Source organism: Tachypleus tridentatus, chromosome 8 (assembly GCF_004210375.1).
Source record: "Tachypleus tridentatus isolate NWPU-2018 chromosome 8, ASM421037v1, whole genome shotgun sequence".
Taxonomy (NCBI): domain Eukaryota; kingdom Metazoa; phylum Arthropoda; class Merostomata; order Xiphosura; family Limulidae; genus Tachypleus; species Tachypleus tridentatus.
The window spans coordinates 48,688,241-48,709,789 of record NC_134832.1 but is presented as its reverse complement, the minus strand read 5'-3'; the positions used below and the strand labels follow the sequence as shown (position 1 = coordinate 48,709,789).

Sequence of the window (21,549 nt, the reverse complement as noted above, 5' to 3'; positions counted from 1 at the left end):
TAACTGTGACATAATTGTATATTATTCAGTAAGACCTACTTCTATTGTAAGTTGTATATAATTGTTAACTATCACATAATTGTATATTATTCAGTAAGACCTACTTCTATTGTAAGTTGTATATAATTGTCAACTGTGACATAATTGTATATTATTCAATAAGACCTACTTCTATTGTAAGTTGTATATAATTGTTAACTGTGACATAATTGTATATTATTCAGTAAGACCTACTTCTATTGTAAGTTGTATATAATTGTTAACTATCACATAATTGTATATTATTCAGTAAGACCTACTTCTATTGTAAGTTGTATATAATTGTTAACTGTGACATAATTGTATATTATTCAGTAAGACCTACTTCTATTGTAAGTTGTATATAATTGTTAACTATCACATAATTGTATATTATTCAGTAAGACCTACTTCTATTGTAAGTTGTATATAATTGTCAACTGTGACATAATTGTATATTATTCAGTAAGACCTACTTCTATTGTAAGTTGTATATAATTGTCAACTGTGACATAATTGTATATTATTCAGTAAGACCTACTTCTATTGTAAGTTGTATATAATTGTTAACTATGACATAATTGTATATTATTCAGTAAGACCTACTTCTATTGTAAGTTGTATATAATTGTTAACTGTGACATAATTGTATATTATTCAGTAAGACCTACTTCTATTGTAAGTTGTATATAATTGTTAACTATCACATAATTGTATATTATTCAGTAAGACCTACTTCTATTGTAAGTTGTATATAATTGTTAACTATCACATAATTGTATATTATTCAGTAAGACCTACTTCTATTGTAAGTTGTATATAATTGTTAACTATGACATAATTGTATATTATTCAGTAAGACCTACTTCTATTGTAAGTTGTATATAATTGTTAACTATGACATAATTGTATATTATTCAGTAAGATCTACTTCTATTGTAAGTTGTATATAATTGTTAACTATGACATAATTGTATATTATTCAGTAAGACCTACTTCTATTGTAAGTTGTATATAATTGTTAACTATCACATAATTGTATATTATTCAGTAAGACCTACTTCTATTGTAAGTTGTATATAATTGTTAACTATCACATAATTGTATATTATTCAGTAAGACCTACTTCTATTGTAAGTTGTATATAATTGTTAACTATGACATAATTGTATATTATTCAGTAAGACCTACTTCTATTGTAAGTTGTATGTAATTGTTAACATAGTTGTACATAATTCACTAATACCTGAATTTATTATCTATAACATGTTTCTGTTACGTATGATCTACCTGTACACGTGAATATGATCAATAGAGTTAAGTATAACCTACATGTATAAAGTGTAGTGTAACCTAGTGTATAAAGTGTAGTGTAACCTACATGTATAAAGTGTAGTGTACCGTACATGTATAAAGTGTAGTGTAACCTAATGTATAAAGTGTAGTGTAACCTAATGTATAAAGTGTTGTGTAGCCTATATGTATAAATTGTAGTGTAATCTACATGTATAAAGTGTAGTGTAACCTATATGTATAAATTATAGTGTAACGTACATGTATAAAGTGTAGTGTAACCTAATGTATAAAATGTAGTGTAACCTAATGTATAAAGTGTAGTGTAACGTACATGTATAAAATGTAGTGTAACCTAATGTATAAAGTGTAGTGTAACCTAATATATAAAGTGTTGTGTAGCCTATATGTATAAATTGTAGTGTAATCTACATGTATAAAGTGTAGTGTAACCTATATGTATAAATTATAGTGTAACGTACATGTATAAAGTGTAGTGTAACCTAATGTATAAAATGTAGTGTAACCTAATGTATAAAGTGTAGTGTAACGTACATGTATAAAATGTAGTGTAACCTAATGTATAAAGTGTAGTGTAACCTAATATATAAAGTGTTGTGTAGCCTAATGTATAAAGTGTAGTGTAATCTACATGTATAAAGTGTAGTGTAACCTATATGTATAAAGTGTAGTGTACCGTACATGTATAAAGTGTAGTGTAACGTAATGTATAAAGTGTAGTTTAACGTACATGTATAAAGTGTAGTGTAACGTAATGTATAAAGTGTAGTGTAACTTAATGTATAAAGTGTAGTTTAACCTAATGTATGAAGTGTTGTGTAACCTACATGTATAAATTATAGTTTAACGTACATGTATAAATTATAGTGTGACCTACATGTATAAAGTGTAGTGTAACCTAACGTATAAAGTGTAGTGTAACCTAATGTATAAAATGTAGTTTAACTTAATGTATAAAGTGTAGTGTAACCTAATATATAAAGTGTTGTGTAGCCTATATGTATAAATTATAGTTTAACGTACATGTATAAAGTGTAGTGTAACGTACATGTACATAACTTAGTATAATCACTGTTATTTTCCAGTAAAAAATTAATTAATATATTCATTTTGTTTAAACACCAGTGAGTGATAGAACATTTATAGTATTAAAATCAAGGTATTCCAACTAACTACCTTATTATTTATTTTTTGATCTCCTGATAAGTGTGTCACTTAATAAAACGTTTAACATCTAGGCTGGACTATATCCACTTCATCTGGCTGCGAAGAATGGTCACATTGAAATCGTGAGATGTCTTTGCTTAGCTGGTTGTACGGTGGACCAGAAAAATGGGGTAAGTTTAAAAGTGTGTTGACAAAATGCTTGAGAAAAGCTCGTCTTTCATCAATGCTATAAACTTGATTTCCAAATGAGTTGTTTCAGATTGAGAAGAAATACATTTTTAATTGTATTCAAAGTCAACGGCAAAAACCTACCTAGAAAATGTTACATTTTCTAAGACCGAGTATACAGTGAGTGAGATTCTTAAAGTAGAATCCGATGTCAAAAACGTATGTTGAAAATGAGGTTTAGCGTTTTTCACGCAAGTAGAAAACTCAAATTAGAACGTTTAGGAAAGAAATTTAACACCACAACCCTAGCCAATTCGGAGCAACATTTTAATCCACAAAATACAGACCATGGTTACCAAAAACAAACGTTGAAGGAGAACTTTGCTTCTGCCGAAGTTAATGAAATAACAAACTATAATTTCAAATACAAATAGCATTTAAAAGTAACAATATGTGAACATTTAGAAATAAAAGTGACATTTTTACGATAAAGACTGCTACCACAATAATCCGTATAACAAATTCAGATACATGACAGTCAGCTGTAACAATCCCTTAGTAACATGATAAAGTTCGTGTATTGTTCTTTAATATTAGTAAAAGAAAGGTCATGTTGTTGATTAAGTTAAGTAAGAGAAAGGTGATATTGTTGGTTAAGTTTAGTAAGAGAAAGGTAATGTTGTTGGTTAAGTTTAGTAAGAGAAAGGTAATGTTGTTGGTGAAGTTTAGTAAGAGAAAGGTGATATTGTTGGTTAAGTTTAATAAGAGAAAGGTGATATTGTTGGTTAAGTTTAATAAGAGAAAGGTGATATTGTTGGTTAAGTTTAATAAGAGAAAGGTCATGATGTTGGTTAAGTTTAGTAAGAGAAAGGTAATGTTGTTGGTGAAGTTTAGTAAGTAAGAAAAGGTAATGTTGTTGGTTAAGTTTAAGTAAGAAAGAAAAGGTAATATTGTTGGTTAAGTTTAGTAAGAAAAAAGGTAATATTGTTGGTTAAGTTTAATAAGAAAAGGTGATATTGTTGGTTAAGTTTAGTAAGAAAAGGTAATATTGTTGGTTAAGTTTAATAAGAAAAGGTCATGATGTTGGTTAAGTTTAGTAAGAAAAAGGTAATGTTGTTAGTTAAGTTTAGTAAGAAAAGGTAATGTTGTTGGTGAAGTTTAGTAAGAAAAGGTGATATTGTTGGTTAAGTTTAATAAGAAAAGGTCATGATTGTTGGTTAAGTTTAATAAGAAAAGATGATATTGTTGGTTAAGTTTAGTAAGAAAAAAGGTAATATTGTTGGTGAAGTTTAATAAAAGAAAGGTGATATTGTTGGTTAAGTTTAGTAAGAAAAAGGTGATATTGTTGGTTAAGTTTAGTAAGAAAAAAGGTGATATTGTTGGTTAAGTTTAATAAGAGAAAAGGTCATATTGTTAGTTAAGTTTAGTAAGAAAAGGTGATATTGTTAGTTAAGTTTAGTAAGAAAGGTGATATTGTTGGTTAAGTTTAGTAAGAGAAAGGTGATATTGTTGGTTAAGTTTAATAAGAAAAGGTAATGTTGTTGGTTAAGTTTAATAAGAAAAGGTGATATTGTTGGTTAAGTTTAGTAAGAAAAGGTAATGTTGTTGGTTAAGTTTAATAAGAGAAAGGTCATGATGTTGGTTAAGTTTAGTAGGAGAAAGGTAATGTTGTTGGTTAAGTTTAGTAAGAGAAAGGTAATGTTGTTTGTTAAGTTTAGTAAGAGAAAGGTAATATTGTTGGTTAAGTTTAATAAGAAAGGTGATATTGTTGGTTAAGTTTAGTAAGAAAAGGTGATATTGTTGGTTAAGTTTAGTAAGAAAAGGTGATATTGTTGGTTAAGTTTAGTAAGAAAAAGGTAATGTTGTTGGTTAAGTTTAGTAAGAAAGGTCATATTGTTGGTTAAGTTTAGTAAGAAAAGGTGATATTGTTGGTTAAGTTTAGTAAGAAAAAGGTAATATTGTTAGTTAAGTTTAGTAAGAAAAAGGTAATATTGTTGGTTAAGTTTAATAAGAGAAAAGTCATGATGTTGGTTAAGTTTAGTAAGAAAAGGTGATATTGTTGGTTAAGTTTAGTAAGAGAAAGGTGATATTGTTAGTTAAGTTTAGTAAGTTTAAAAGGTAATATTGTTGGTTAAGTTTAGTAAGAAAAGGTAATATTGTTGGTTAAGTTTAGTAAGAAAAGGTAATGTTGTTGGTTAAGTTTAATAAGAGAAAGGTGATATTGTTGGTTAAGTTTAGTAAGAAAAGGTGATATTGTTGGTTAAGTTTAGTAAGAAAAGGTGATATTGTTGGTTAAGTTTAGTAAGAAAAAAGGTAATATTGTTGGTTAAGTTTAGTAAGAAAAGGTAATATTGTTGGTTAAGTTTAATAAGAAGAAAAGGTAATATTGTTGGTTAAGTTTAATAAGAGAAAGGTAATATTGTTGGTTAAGTTTAATAAGAAAAGGTAATATTGTTAGTTAAGTTTAGTAAAAAAGGTAATATTGTTGGTTAAGTTTAATAAGAAAAGGTGATATTGTTGGTTAAGTTTAGTAAGAAAAGGTGATATTGTTGGTTAAGTTTAGTAAGAAAAAAGGTAATATTGTTGGTTAAGTTTAATAAGAAAAGGTGATATTGTTGGTTAAGTTTAGTAAGAGAAAGGTAATATTGTTGGTTAAGTTTAGTAAGAAAAGGTAATATTGTTGGTTAAGTTTAATAAGAAAAGGTCATATTGTTGGTTAAGTTTAGTAAGAAAGGTGATATTGTTGGTTAAGTTTAGTAAGAAAAGGTAATATTGTTGGTTAAGTTTAGTAAGAGAAAGGTAATGTTGTTGGTGAAGTTTAATAAGAGAAAGGTCATGATGTTGGTTAAGTTAAGTAAGAGAAAGGTAATATTGTTGGTTAAGTTTAATAAGAAAAAGGTAATGATGTTGGTTAAGTTTAATAAGAAAAGGTAATGTTGTTGGTTAAGTTTAGTAAGAAAGGTGATATTGTTGGTTAAATTTAATAAGAGAAAGGTCATGATGTTGGTTAAGTTTAGTAAGAAAAAGGTGATATTGTTGGTTAAGTTTAGTAAGAGAAAGGTGATATTGTTGGTTAAGTTTAGTAAGAAAAGGTGATATTGTTGGTTAAGTTTAGTAAGAGAAAGGTGATATTGTTGGTTAAGTTTAATAAGAAAAGGTAATATTGTTGGTTAAGTTTAGTAAGAAAAGGTAATATTGTTGGTTAAGTTTAATAAGAGAAAGGTGATATTGTTGGTTAAGTTTAGTAAGAAAAGGTGATATTGTTGGTTAAGTTTAGTAAGAAAAAAGGTGATATTGTTGGTTAAGTTTAATAAGAAAAGGTAATATTGTTGGTTAAGTTTAGTAAGAAAAAAGGTGATATTGTTGGTTAAGTTTAGTAAGAGAAAGGTGATATTGTTGGTTAAGTTTAATAAGAGAAAGGTCATGTTGCTGGTTAAGTTTAGTAAGAAAGGTGATATTGTTAGTTAAGTTTAGTAAGAAAAGGTGATATTGTTGGTTAAGTTTAATAAGAAAGGTAATGTTGTTGGTTAAGTTTAATAAGAAAAGGTCATGATGTTGGTTAAGTTTAGTAAGAGAAAGGTGATATTGTTAGTTAAGTTTAGTAAGAAAAGGTAATATTGTTTAGTTAAGTTTAGTAAGAAAAGGTAATATTGTTGGTTAAGTTTAATAAAGAAAGGTCATGATGTTTAAGTAAGAAGAAAAGTTAAGTTAAGTTAAGTAAGAAAGGTAATATTGTTGGTTAAGTTTAGTAAGAAAAGGTAATATTGTTGGTTAAGTTTAGTAAGAAAAAGGTAATATTGTTGGTTAAGTTTAATAAGAAAAGGTCATGATGTTAGTTAAGTTAAGTATAAGAAAGGTAATGTTGTTAGTTAACTTTAGTAAGAAAGAGTAATGTTGTTGGTTAAGTTTAGTAAGAGAAAGGTAATGTTGTTGGTGAAGTTTAATAAGAGAAAGGTCATGATGTTGGTTAAGTTAAGTAAGAGAAAGGTGATATTGTTGGTTAACTTTAGTAAGAGAAAGGTGATATTGTTGGTTAAGTTTAGTAAGAAAAAGGTAATGTTGTTGGTTAAGTTTAGTAAGAGAAAAGATGATAATGTCATTGTTAGTTAAGTTTAGTAAGAAAAGGTAATGTTGTTGGTTAAGTTTAGTAAGAGAAAGGTGATATTGTTAGTTAAGTTTAGTAAGAAAAGGTGATATTGTTGGTTAAGTTTAATAAGAGAAAGGTGATATTGTTGGTTAAGTTTAGTAAGAAAAAGGTGATATTGTTGGTGAAGTTTAGTAAGAGAAAGGTGATATTGTTGGTTAAGTTTAATAAGAAAAAGGTGATATTGTTAGTTAAGTTTAGTAGAGAAAGGTAATATTGTTGGTTAAGTTTAATAAGAAAAGGTGATATTGTTGGTTAAGTTTAGTAAGAAAAAAGGTGATATTGTTGGTTAAGTTTAATAAGAAAGGTGATATTGTTGGTTAAGTTTAGTAAGAAAAGGTGATATTGTTGGTTAAGTTTAGTAAGAAAAAAGGTGATATTGTTGGTTAAGTTTAGTAAGAAAAGGTGATATTGTTGGTTAAGTTTAGTAAGAGAAAGGTGATATTGTTGGTTAAGTTTAGTAAAGAAAGGTGATATTGTTGGTTAAGTTTAATAAGAGAAAAGGTCATGTTGTTGGTTAAGTTTAGTAAGAAAAGGTAATATTGTTGGTTAAGTTTAGTAAGAAAAGGTGATATTGTTGGTTAAGTTTAGTAAGAAAAGGTAATATTGTTGGTTAAGTTTAATAAGAAAAGGTCATGATGTTGTTAAGTTAAGTAAGAGAAAGGTGATATTGTTAGTTAAGTTTAGTAAGAAAGGTAATGTTGTTTGTTAAGTTTAGTAAGAGAAAGGTAATGTTGTTGGTGAAGTTTAATAAGAGAAAGGTCATGATGTTGGTTAAGTTTAGTAAGAGAAAGGTGATATTGTTGGTTAAGTTTAGTAAGAGAAAGGTGATATTGTTGGTTAAGTTTAGTAAGAAAAAGTTGTTGGTAATAAGAAAAATATTGTTGGTTAAGTTTAGTAAGAAAATATTGTTGATATTGTTGGTTAAGTTTAATAAGAGAAAGGTGATATTGTTGGTTAAGTTTAGTAAGAGAAAGGTGATATTGTTGGTTAAGTTTAGTAAGAGAAAGGTGATATTGTTGGTTAAGTTTAATAAGAGAAAGGTGATATTGTTGGTTAAGTTTAGTAAGAAAAAGGTGATATTGTTGGTTAAGTTTAGTAAGAGAAAGGTGATATTGTTGGTTAAGTTTAGTAAGAAAAAGGTGATATTGTTGGTTAAGTTTAGTAAGAGAAAGGTGATATTGTTGGTTAAGTTTAGTAAGAGAAAGGTGATATTGTTGGTTAAGTTTAGTAAGAAAAAGGTGATATTGTTGGTTAAGTTTAATAAGAGAAAGGTGATATTGTTGGTTAAGTTTAGTAAGAGAAAGGTGATATTGTTGGTTAAGTTTAGTAAGAAAAAGGTGATATTGTTGGTGAAGTTTAATAAGAGAAAGGTGATATTGTTGGTTAAGTTTAGTAAGAGAAAGGTGATATTGTTGGTTAAGTTTAGTAAGAGAAAGGTGATATTGTTGTTTAAGTTTAATAAGAGAAAGGTCATGTTGTTGGTTAAGTTTAGTAAGAGAAAGGTGATATTGTTGGTTAAGTTTAGTAAGAGAAAGGTGATATTGTTGGTTAAGTTTAATAAGAGAAAGGTAATGTTGTTGGTTAAGTTTAGTAAGAGAAAGGTAATGTTGTTGGTTAAGTTTAGTAAGAGAAAGGTGATATTGTTGGTTAAGTTTAGTAAGAAAAGGTGATATTGTTGGTTAAGTTTAGTAAGAAAAAGGTGATATTGTTGGTTAAGTTTAATAAGAGAAAGGTGATATTGTTGGTTAAGTTTAGTAAGAAAAAGGTATATTGTTGGTTAAGTTTAATAAGAAAGGTGATATTGTTGGTTAAGTTTAGTAAGAAAAGGTGATATTGTTGGTTAAGTTTAGTAAGAAAAGGTGATATTGTTGTTTAAGTTTAATAAGAAAAAGGTCATATTGTTGGTTAAGTTTAGTAAGAGAAAGGTGATATTGTTGGTTAAGTTTAGTAAGAAAAAGGTGATATTGTTGGTTAAGTTTAATAAGAGAAAGGTAATGTTGTTGGTTAAGTTTAATAAGAGAAAGGTAATGTTGTTGGTTAAGTTTAGTAAGAGAAAGGTGATATTGTTGGTTAAGTTTAGTAAGAAAAAGGTGATATTGTTGGTGAAGTTTAGTAAGAGAAAGGTGATATTGTTGGTTAAGTTTAATAAGAAAAAGGTGATATTGTTGGTTAAGTTTAGTAAGAGAAAGGTAATATTGTTGGTTAAGTTTAGTAAGAAAAAGGTGATATTGTTGGTTAAGTTTAGTAAGAGAAAGGTGATATTGTTGGTTAAGTTTAGTAAGAGAAAGGTGATATTGTTGGTTAAGTTTAGTAAGAGAAAGGTGATATTGTTGGTTAAGTTTAGTAAGAGAAAGGTGATATTGTTGGTTAAGTTTAAGTTAAGTAAGAAAAAGGTGATATTGTTGGTTAAGTTTAGTAAGAAAAAAGGTGATATTGTTGGTTAAGTTTAGTAAGAAAAGGTGATATTGTTGGTTAAGTTTAATAAGAAAAGGTCATATTGTTGGTTAAGTTTAGTAAGAGAAAGGTGATATTGTTGGTTAAGTTTAGTAAGAGAAAGGTGATATTGTTGGTTAAGTTTAGTAAGAAAAAGGTGATATTGTTGGTTAAGTTTAATAAGAGAAAGGTGATATTGTTGGTTAAGTTTAGTAAGAAAAAGGTGATATTGTTGGTTAAGTTTAGTAAGAAAAAGGTGATATTGTTGGTTAAGTTTAGTAAGAGAAAGGTGATATTGTTGGTTAAGTTTAGTAAGAGAAAGGTGATATTGTTGGTTAAGTTTAGTAAGAGAAAAGGTGATATTGTTGGTTAAGTTTAGTAAGAGAAAGGTGATATTGTTGGTTAAGTTTAGTAAGAGAAAGGTGATATTGTTGGTTAAGTTTAGTAAGTAAAAAAAGGTGATATTGTTGGTTAAGTTTAGTAAGAAAAGGTGATATTGTTGGTTAAGTTTAATAAGAAAAGGTCATATTGTTGGTTAAGTTTAGTAAGAGAAAGGTGATATTGTTGTTTAAGTTTAATAAGAGAAAGGTAATGTTGTTGGTGAAGTTTAATAAGAGAAAGGTCATGATGTTGGTTAAGTTAAGTAAGAGAAAGGTGATATTGTTGGTTAAGTTTAGTAAGAGAAAGGTGATATTGTTGGTTAAGTTTAGTAAGAAAAAGGTGATATTGTTGGTTAAGTTTAATAAGAGAAAGGTGATATTGTTGGTTAAGTTTAGTAAGAGAAAGGTGATATTGTTGGTTAAGTTTAGTAAGAAAAGGTGATATTGTTGGTTAAGTTTAGTAAGAGAAAGGTGATATTGTTGTTTAAGTTTAATAAGAGAAAGGTCATGTTGTTGGTTAAGTTTAGTAAGAGAAAGGTGATATTGTTGGTTAAGTTTAGTAAGAGAAAGGTGATATTGTTGGTTAAGTTTAATAAGAGAAAGGTAATGATGTTGGTTAAGTTTAATAAGAGAAAGGTAATGTTGTTGGTTAAGTTTAGTAAGAGAAAGGTAATGTTGTTGGTTAAGTTTAGTAAGAGAAAGGTAATATTGTTGGTTAAGTTTAGTAAGAAAAAAAGGTGATATTGTTGGTTAAGTTTAGTAAGAAAAGGTGATATTGTTGGTTAAGTTTAGTAAGAGAAAGGTGATATTGTTGGTTAAGTTTAGTAAGAGAAAGGTAATGTTGTTGGTGAAGTTTAATAAGAGAAAGGTCATGATGTTGGTTAAGTTTAGTAAGAGAAAGGTGATATTGTTGGTTAAGTTTAGTAAGAAAAAGGTGATATTGTTGGTTAAGTTTAGTAAGAGAAAGGTCATGTTGTTGGTTAAGTTTAGTAAGAGAAAGGTGATATTGTTGGTTAAGTTTAGTAAGAGAAAGGTGATATTGTTGGTTAAGTTTAGTAAGAGAAAGATGATATTGTTGGTTAAGTTTAATAAGAGAAAGGTAATGTTGTTGGTTAAGTTTAATAAGAGAAAGATGATATTGTTGGTTAAGTTTAGTAAGAGAAAGGTAATGTTGTTTGTTAAGTTTAGTAAGAGAAAGGTGATATTGTTGGTTAAGTTTAGTAAGAAAAAGGTGATATTGTTGGTTAAGTTTAGTAAGAGAAAGGTGATATTGTTGGTTAAGTTTAATAAGAGAAAGGTCATGATGTTGGTTAAGTTTAGTAAGAGAAAGATGATATTGTTGGTTAAGTTTAATAAGAGAAAGGTAATGTTGTTGGTGAAGTTTAATAAGAGAAAGGTAATGTTGTTGGTGAAGTTTAATAAGAGAAAGGTCATGATGTTGGTTAAGTTTAATAAGAGAAAGGTAATGTTGTTGGTGAAGTTTAATAAGAGAAAGGTCATGATGTTGGTTAAGTTTAGTAAGAGAAAGGTGATATTGTTGGTTAAGTTTAATAAGAGAAAGGTAATGTTGTTTGTTAAGTTTAGTAAGAGAAAGGTGATATTGTTGGTTAAGTTTAGTAAGAAAAAGGTGATATTGTTGGTTAAGTTTAGTAAGAGAAAGGTGATATTGTTGGTTAAGTTTAATAAGAGAAAGGTCATGATGTTGGTTAAGTTTAGTAAGAGAAAGGTGATATTGTTGGTTACGTTTAGTAAGAGAAAGGTAATGTTGTTGGTTAAGGTTAATAAGAGAAAGGTAATGTTGTTGGTTAAGTTTAGTAAGAGAAAGGTAATATTGTTTGTTAAGTTTAGTAAGAGAAAGGTGATATTGTTGGTTAAGTTTAGTAAGAAAAAGGTAATATTGTTGGTTAAGTTTAGTAAGAGAAAGGTAATGTTGTTGGTTAAGTTTAATAAGAGAAAGGTAATGTTGTTGGTTAAGTTTAGTAAGAGAAAGGTAATGTTGTTTGTTAAGTTTAGTAAGAGAAAGGTGATATTGTTGGTTAAGTTTAGTAAGAGAAAGGTGATATTGTTGGTTAAGTTTAATAAGAGAAAGGTCATGATGTTGGTTAAGTTTAGTAGGAGAAAGGTGATATTGTTGGTTACGTTTAGTAAGAGAAAGGTCATGTTGTTGGTTAAGTTTAGTAAGAGAAAGGTCATGTTGTTGGTTAAGTTTAGTAAGAGAAAGGTGATATTGTTGGTTAAGTTTAGTAAGAAAAAAGGTGATATTGTTGGTTAAGTTTAGTAAGAAAAGGTGATATTGTTGGTTAAGTTTAATAAGAAAGGTGATGATGTTGGTTAAGTTTAGTAGGAGAAAAGGTGATATTGTTGGTTACGTTTAGTAAGAGAAAGGTCATGTTGTTGGTTAAGTTTAGTAAGAGAAAGGTCATATTGTTGGTTAAGTTTAGTAAGAGAAAGGTGATATTGTTGGTTAAGTTTAGTAAGAAAAAGGTGATATTGTTGGTTAAGATTAGTAAGAGAAAGGTGATGTTGTTGGTTAAGATTAGTAAGAGAAAGGTGATATTGTTAGTTAAGATTAGTAAGAGAAAGGTGATATTGTTGGTTAAGATTAGTAAGAGAAAGGTGATATTGTTGGTTAAGATTAGTAAGAGAAAGGTGATATTGTTGGTTAAGTTTAGTAAGAGAAATGTGATATTGTTGGTTAAGTTTAGTAAGAAAAAGGTGATATTGTTAGTTAACATTAGTAAGAGAAAGGTGATATTGTTAGTTTAGATTAGTAAGAGAAAGGTGATGATGTTGGTTAAGTTTAGTAAGAGAAAGGTGATATTGTTGGTTAAGATTAGTAAGAGAAATGTGATGTTGCTGGTTAAGTTTAGTAAGAAAAAGGTGATATTGTTGGTTTAGATTAGTAAGAGAAAGGTGATATTGTTGGTTAAGATTAGTAAGAGAAAGGTCAGGTGTTGTTGTTTATACCAATCTTACTTTTCTTTAGGATGGCATAGTAGCAGAAATTACAGCTCTTGCTCAAGGATACAGAAACATTGGAGATTTGTTGAACAGACTGAGAAATGTGAGTACAGACAAGATATTTAACTTACTTTAAGTGTAACTCCATGATGAATTAAAGACTGAAATATGAATAGAACCATAACATAAGCTAGTTAATATATCCACTGTTCTTAAACACGTATAATTAATAGTAACGTTATATATGTATAATTATAGGTGCAAGTGTTTGGTTACTTGTCAGACTTATGTGTCAATTTTTTCTTCCTCATAAAGGATCAACTTCGTGAGGAATTCATCTCTCAACTAATCCCATCAACTCAGCCTATATCTCGTATCAAACTCAAGTTGTTTGGGCATAGTGGGGCAGGGAAAAGCACCCTTACTGATTCTCTAAAATGTGGGTACTTTAGTAGCTGGTTTCGTCGGTCCAGGGCTCCCTCACCGACGTCTCTGAACACAAGGATTAGAAACGGTAAAACCTAACATAAAAATTCGGTTCTAACAAGTTATATTTTTAACGTATCATTGTTGAAGAGCAAACATATCAAAACCAAAGCAACAGAAGGAGATATGTCTATAACAGTTCAGAGAAATAAGTCTGATGTTCATATTAATAAACAATTAGTTTTGTGTCTACATAGCTTAGTGTCTGTCTGTAGTGATAGAGATAAGCCTACTATCAATAATAATATTATAGCACATGCACAAAATGTTTTTCATTCCATTTCTTCTCATAGAAGGTGCTTTACAACAATGAATGTAACAGTTCATTCTCATTGGATATACCAGTTTGAACTGCAAGTGAAACAAATGATTGGATAAGTCACATACTTATAACTTTATCGGTTTTGTTTCAGGTGCTTTAAAAGCATGTGAAGAAGTGTTAACGTTCCTTGACCTATGACGCTGATGTTTATAAGTGGTCTTAGTGGTAGATCATGCTACTGTCAAAATTGTCTAACTGTTTTCTAGTTCTGTTGCTATGTGACCTTCTTATCAAAATTGTATGACTGTTTCCTAGTTTTGTTGCTATGTGACGTTCTTATTAAAACTGTGTAACTGTTTCCTAGTTTTGTTGCTATGTGACGTTCTTATTAAAACTGTGTAACTGTTTCCAGTTCTGTTGCTATGTGACGTTCTTATCAAAACTGTATGAATTTTCTAGTTTAGTTAGTATGTGACGTTCTTATCAAAATTGTGTAATTATTTTCTAGTTCTGTTGTTATGGGACGTTCTTATCAAAATTGTATGACTGTTTTCCAGTTTTGTTGCTATTGACGTTCTTATCAAAATTGTGTAACTGTTTTCTAGTTCTGTTGCTATGTGACGTTCTTATCATAATTGTATGACTGTTTCCTAGTTTTGTTGCTATGTGACGTTTTTAACAAAACTGTATGACTTTTTTCCAGTTCTGTTCTCATGAAACGTTCTTATCAAAATTGTATGACTGTTTCCTAGTTTTGTTGCTATGTGACGTTCTTATTAAAACTGTGTAACTGTTTCCTAGTTTTGTTGCTATGTGACGTTCTTATTAAAACTGTGTAACTGTTTCCTAGTTTTGTTGCTATGTGACGTTCTTATTAAAACTGTGTAACTATTTTCCAGTTCTGTTGCTATGTGACGTTCTTATCAAAACTGTATGAATTTTCTAGTTTAGTTAGTATGTGACGTTCTTATCAAAATTGTGTAATTATTTTCTAGTTCTGTTGTTATGGGACGTTCTTATCAAAATTGTATGACTGTTTTCCAGTTTTGTTGCTATTGACGTTCTTATCAAAATTGTGTAACTGTTTTCTAGTTCTGTTGCTATGTGACGTTCCTATCATAATTGTATGACTGTTTCCTAGTTTTGTTGCTATGTGACGTTTTTAACAAAACTGTATGACTTTTTTCCAGTTCTGTTCTCATGAAACGTTCTTATCAAAATTGTATCAATGTTTTCTAGTTTTGATGCTATATGACGTTCTTATCAAAATTGTATCACTGTTTTCTAGTTCTGTTGCTATGTGACGTTCTTATCAAAACTGTGTAATTGTGTTCGAGTTTTGTTCCTATGTGACGTTCTCATAAAAATTGCATGACTGCTTTCTAGTTTTTTTGCTATGTGACGTTCTTATGAAAATTGTATGACTGTTTTTTTATTTAGTTACTATGTGACGTTCTTATCAAAATTGTATGACTGTTTCCTAGTTTTGTTGCTATGTGACGTTCTTATTAAAACTGTGTAACTGTTTCCTAGTTTTGTTGCTATGTGACGTTCTTATTAAAACTGTGTAACTATTTTCCAGTTCTGTTGCTATGTGATGTTCTTATCAAAACTGTATGAATTTTCTAGTTTAGTTAGTATGTGATGTTCTTATCAAAATTGTGTAATTATTTTCTAGTTCTGTTGTTATGTGACGTTCTTATCAAAATTGTATGACTGTTTTCCAGTTTTGTTGCTATGTAACGTTTTTAACAAAACTGTATGACTTTTTTCCAGTTCTGTTCTCATGAAACGTTCTTATCAAAATTGTATCACTGTTTTCTAGTTTTGATGCTATGTAACGTTCTTTTCAAAATTGTATGACTGTTTTTTAGTTTTGTTGCTACGTGACGTTCTTATCAAAACTTTGTAACTATTTTCCAGCTCTGTTCCTGGGTGACGTTCTTATCAAAATTTTACAACTGTTTTCTAGTTTTGTTGCTATGTGACGTTTTTTAAAAAATGTATGACTGTTTTTCAGTTCTTTTATTATGGGACGTTCTTATTAAAATTGTATGACTGTTTCCCAGTTCTGTTGCTATGTGACGTTCTTATCAAAATTATACGACTGTTTTCTAGTTTTTATGCTATGTAACGTTTTTGTCAAAATTGTGTGACTGTATACTAGTTTTGTTGCTATGCGATGTTCTTATCAAAATTTTATGACTGCTTTTTAGTTCGGTTGCTATGTGACTTTGTTATCAAAATTGTCTAACTGTTGTCTAGTTCTGTTGCCATGTGGCGTTCTTATCAAAATTATATGACTGTTTTCTAGTTCTGTTGTTATGTGACTTTGTTATCAAAATTGTGTAACTGCTGTGTAGTTCTGTTGTCATGTGACGTTCTTATCAAAACTGTGTAATTGTTTTCTAGTTTTGTTGATTTGTGACGTTTTTATCAAAATTGTGTAACTGTTTTCTAGTTCTGTTGCTATGTGATGTTCTTATTAAAATTATATGACTGTTTTCTAATTTTGTTGCTCTGTGTCGTTGTTATCAAAATTGTATGACTGTTTTCTAGTTTTTTTGCTCTGTGTCGTTCTTATCAAAACTGTATGACTGTTTTCTAGTTCTGTTGCTATGTGACATTATCAAAACTGTGTTACTGTTTCCCAGTTCTGTTGCTATGTAACGTTCTTATCAAAATTGTGTGACTGTACTAGTTTTGTTGCTACTATGGGTTTTATTACGTTGTAAGGTGAGACTGTGTAAATGTTTTGACTATAATTAGCTACCATGGTTCATGAGACGTTGTAAGGTGAGACTGTGTAAATGATTTGACTATAGTTAGCTACCATGTTTCATGAGACGTGGTAAGGTGAGACTGTGTAAATGTTTTGACTATAGTTAGCTACCATGGTTCATAAGACGTTGTAAGGTGCGACTGTGTAAATGTTTTGACTATAGTTAGCTACCATGGTTCATGAGACGTTGTAAGGTGAGACTGTGTAAATGTTTTGACCATAGTTAGCTACCATGGTTCATAAGACGTTGTAAGGTAAGACTGTGTAAATGTTTTGACCATAGTTAGCTACCATGGTTCATAAGACGTTGTAAGGATCAGACTGTGTAAATGTTTTGACTATAGTGAGCTACCATGGTTCATAAGACGTTGTAAGGTGCGACTGTGTAAATGTTTTGACTATAGTTAGCTACCATGGTTCATAAGACGTTGTAAGGTGAGACTGTGTAAATGTTTTGACCATAGTTAGCTACCATGGTTCATAAGACGTTGTAAGGTAAGACTGTGTAAATGTTTTGACTATAGTGAGCTACCATGTTTCATGAGACGTTGTAGGGTAAGACTGTGTAAATTTTTGACTATTGTGAGCTACCATGTTTCATAAGACGTTGTAAGGATCAGGACTGTGTAAATGTTTTGACTATAGTGAGCTACCATGGTTCATGAGACGTTGTAAGGTGAGACTGTGTAAATGTTTTGACCATAGTTAGCTACCATGGTTCATAAGACGTTGTAAGGTAAGACTGTGTAAATGTTTTGACTATTGTTAGCTACCATGGTTCATAAGACGTTGTAAGGTAAGACTGTGTAAATGTTAAGATCTTGGACATTAAACATCAGTGTTTATGTATTTCATAAGAAAGATATTTATTTATTTATTAAACACCTATTTTTGTCATTTTAAAATTTTCTGTTAGATATATTAATTTTGAATTGTTAGCTTATTACATCTACTAAGATGACCATAAAGTACCCAACTTCGAAAACAATGTATTCTAGTCGTATAAGATCGTACAACCAGTTAATGTAATTAATTATACATATTATTTTGCTTTAAGCGGAAATTAATAATCCATAACTTGAAGTACTGAACATAGAGTTTATACCTATGATTAAATTTATGTTTAATTACAACTAACTTGAATTTCATTTCCTGTGTCTGGTTTCGTATTTACTGAGTTATAATTATGATATGTGGATCTATTTAAGCACGTGAAATTCATTTGAAGTGTTACTTTTTCCACGTGTGATAGATCCTTAAATTTCGAAGCTAGCAAGCCTGATTTGAAACCCAAACGGTGTCACGGAATATATTCTGCACCTTATGCCCCCTCCTAAAGGTTTATAACACTAAATCCTAGGGCTGGATACCTGTGGCGAATACAGCAGAGATAATATTTGTGTAGCCATGCGCTTAATAATATTTTTACATTATGAATAAGTCATTTCTTTGAAGTTTTTCTGTAATCCTAGGGAATGGATCAAGTAAGTCCAGCATAGAACTGAATGTTCCAGGATCAGATGACATCCCGTTAATGTTTGAAACGAACCTGGACTCTTACACAAGAGGCATCGACATACAGCAGATCTCTGTCTCAGGTATGTTTATGTGTCTTCATACACCATGTGGTATTTGTAACATGACTAATTCAGTTCTGGCAACATATATCATCAAAGACCATGCGGTATTTATAAGATGAGTGATAAACATAGTTCTGATAAGATATGGTTACATATACCGCGTGGTATTTGTAACATGGCTGACACATTTCTGGTAACATATGGCTACATAGACTATATGGAATTTATAATAGTATATGGGAATATGTGACTTCACTAACGATGCATTGTGTATTATTGTTGTCAGTTAAGTCACTTCATAAAACATACTGTTATGGTTTGAACCACTGGTACATTAGAAATCTTTTTAAAATTAAATATGTTAGTAATTACTCAAGGCATTACACGTTTGTCCTCGTAAACCGTGTGATATTAGTGGTGTATATTTTTATATTTTACAAACTTTCTAGGGTAACCGTGAAAATATACTCTTCAAAAAAAGAAATGCAAAAGGCAAAATTTGAGACAAGTTGTTAACAAGTTTATTCCGGGTAGTTCTGTATGACATGTGTGAAACTTTGCACATTCACTGTCTGCAAAGGCGAAGTCCACGCTCACTAGGTAAAGTTTAACGTCACTCAACGTCAATAACGAGCATGCCCCCCGTGAGCATCAATAACTGCTTGGCATCTCTTGCCCATGGAAGCGATGAGATGATGAATCACATCCTGTGGAATGGCTGTCCGCTCAGCCTGCAAAGCTGCTGCAAGCTGAGGTAGAGTCTGCGGTTGAGGTTGTCGCCATCGCAGACGTCGGTCCAACTCGTCCAAAAGATGTTCGATGGGGTTTAAATCTGGTGATCTGGAGGGCCAGGGAAGAACGTTGATGTTGTGGTGTCTCAAGAAGACAGTGGTGAGTCGGGCTGTGTGAAGACGGGCGTTGTCATGTTGAAAAACGTCGTTGACGTTCACCATGATGGGTTGCACATGGGGCCTACGAATCTCGTAGACGGTTGCGTACGGTCTGATCGGAAATCCTACGCAGCCCTGGTATGGTTGGGGCAGTAGACGTCGCAGTGGTGGTCCTATCCCGAAGATGACGTAACCGGATGTAGCGATCTTGTGCGGGCGTGGTCACACGAGGTCTGCCAGATCGTGGACGGTCACGAGTTGATCCATGTTGTTGATGACGATTCCATAGCCTTGTGATGGTGCTTGGGTGGACATTCACAGCTCTGGCAACATCTGATCGAGATTCGCCTGCTTCCAAGCGACCAATGGCGTTGTTGCGTTGTGCTTCAGTCAGTCTTGGCGTAACTGTATTGCGTGTCGGTGGCTTAACACTGAGCTATGGAAACCGAGAACCTGTCACTTGTATAGGGATGTTGCACTTGCAGAACATGCAGATCTCTCAAACAAATTTATTGAACACGCATGCGTTTTGGCGAAAAATCCGATGTTTTCCTCCGTTTTCAAAGTGCACAACTTTTATTGTCATTTTGGTCTGACAATCAGTGCCTTAACACGTGTAACATCACATACTCTGAGCTTGTAACGTTATTACATATATTTCTCTTTAAAATAAGAAAATATCCCTTTTGCGTTTCTTTTTTTGAAGAGTATATAAAGTTATAAGTAATTTCCATGTTTACAGTTTACAGAAACTCACATATTAGATGTGACTCCAAAACTGTATTATAAATTACCAACAAACTTCACAAAGGTGACTGTATTTAGTGACCCGATTTATATTACCTTCCACTTCTGATATGTGGGGCTCAAAAAGTAATTTATAATAAAGTAACTTTGTTTTGTTTTCCACCCACCGTGAAAGAAACACCCAAGCACAAAGACAAATTTGGAGTTATTAATATATTATTATACAAGTAGAGAATGAGTGAGAGAAATTGGTCGGATCCACTAAGCTGTTCTGCACCATATGTTTCACGACAGGTCCTTCAGTGTAACATTAGAAACATTTGGTATAACAATGAAATTGTATATGGATGTCTTTGTTTAGCCAACAGCACACAGAGGTGGAAAGTGTAGAAAGTTACAATGATTGCGATTTTTTCAGGTGCTGGTGATTTCAGCGTGTGGGAGTTTTCTGGCCATCAGCCATACTATATGTTGTATGATCACTTCATTGGCAACACCAACTGTCTTCACGCTGTTGTTTTCAGCATGAGCGACCCCTATAAACTACAGCTGCAACAGATAACATTTTGGCTTTCATTTCTACAAGCATGTATTCCACCTGAGGAGCCACTGAGTGAGTCCTACTTTGGATTATTTCTAATTTAGTTTTAATACTGTACTAACCATCACTGACTTTGTAATACATTGGATTACACTATGTAACACAAACTTTGTTCCTGAATAGTATGTGTTATTTATTAATTGCTTGTGTTGTAAAACTACAGAAAATTGCCATTATTTCCTTCAAACTTTGCTTTTCTCACCTGGATAATGAAATTTATAAATTAACCTATTTTCTATGTAAAAACGGACAAATTTGTACATTTTCATTTACATAAGATATGAATAAAACAACATATGGATCAAGATTTACATGTATTTATACTAAAGTTATACAAAAATGTTTAGAAGTGAGTAGTTTGGAGATTTGCGACTGTAATGTAAATCACTTTCATGTATCAGATCCCAAATATAATCTCCCATCATGTTTTTGTTATACGCTCCTAGGTCACAAAAACAAAGTTTGAAGAGAGAAATAGGTCTTTCTAAATTTACTTTAGACATAAGTAATTGGGAAATAACACTTTCTGTCCAGAAACAAGAAAAAAGTAAACATTGTGTTACATAGTGTTATAATAAACATTTTGTTACATAGTGTTATAATAAACATTTTGTTACATGTGTTATAATAAACATTGTGTTACATAGTGTTATAATAAACATTGTGTTACATGAGTTATAATAAACATTGTGTTACATGAGTTATAATAAACATTGTGTTATATATTGTTATAATAAACATTGTGTTTACATAGTGTTATAATAAACATTGTGTTACATAGTGTTATAATAAACATTGTGTTACATAGTGTTATCTGACCATGTAGCAGGAGTTCATTGGCCCTGACAAACAGGACAACGGTTGAACATGAACTAATAATTCACCATTCATGATGAACCAGTTCACTGTGTATCGAAAAGCTTATTTCTTGTACTGTTTAGTAGAGAATTAGTTTATTTTGAACCAAGAACATGACGTCATTGGCTGTGTGTATAGATACCAGAACATGACGTCTTTGGCTGTGTGTATAGATACCAGAACATGACGTCATTGCTGTGTGTATAGATACCAGAACATGACGTCATTGGCTGTGTGTATAGATACCAGAACATGACGTCATTGGCTGTGTGTATAGATGTACTGGACTTTGAGGAATGGAAAGACAAACTGATATTAGTGACACAAATAAAACTTAATATTTCAACTCTCTTATAAGAAGTCTTAGTAACAAGTCCTCACGAATACAGTGATTTGTTATTCCGTTGTTTTATTAGCAAGTCCTCAAGAATACAGTGATTTGTTATTCTGTTGTTTTATTAGCAAGTCCTTAAGAATACAGTGATTTGTTATTCTGTTGTTTTATTATCAAGTACTTAAGAATACAATGATTTGTTATTCTGTTGTTTTATTAGCAAGTCCTTAAGAATACAATGATTTGTTATTCTGTTATTTTATTATCACGTCCTTAAGAATACAGTGATTTGTTATTCTGTTGTTTTATTAGCAAGTCCTTAAGAATACAGTGATTTGTTATTCTGCTGTTTTATTAGCAGGTCCTTAAGAATACAGTGATTTGTTATTCTGTTGTTTTATTAGCAGGTCCTTAAGAATAC

At 30.6% G+C, this 21,549-nt stretch overlaps 1 protein-coding gene across 3 annotated transcripts in view; it reads left to right on the top strand.

Moving 5' to 3' along the window:
- Positions 1–21,549, top strand: part of LOC143222355 (death-associated protein kinase 1-like) — a 113,633-nt gene that overhangs the window by 81,883 nt on the left and 10,201 nt on the right. For all 3 annotated transcript variants that reach the window (XM_076448789.1, XM_076448790.1, XM_076448788.1), the window contains 5 exons: positions 2,571–2,669; positions 12,614–12,691; positions 12,904–13,102; positions 17,591–17,716; positions 19,754–19,948. In XM_076448789.1, the coding sequence (XP_076304904.1) occupies positions 2,571–2,669; positions 12,614–12,691; positions 12,904–13,102; positions 17,591–17,716; positions 19,754–19,948 (697 nt within the window). The remainder of the gene's footprint in view (positions 1–2,570; positions 2,670–12,613; positions 12,692–12,903; positions 13,103–17,590; positions 17,717–19,753; positions 19,949–21,549) is intronic.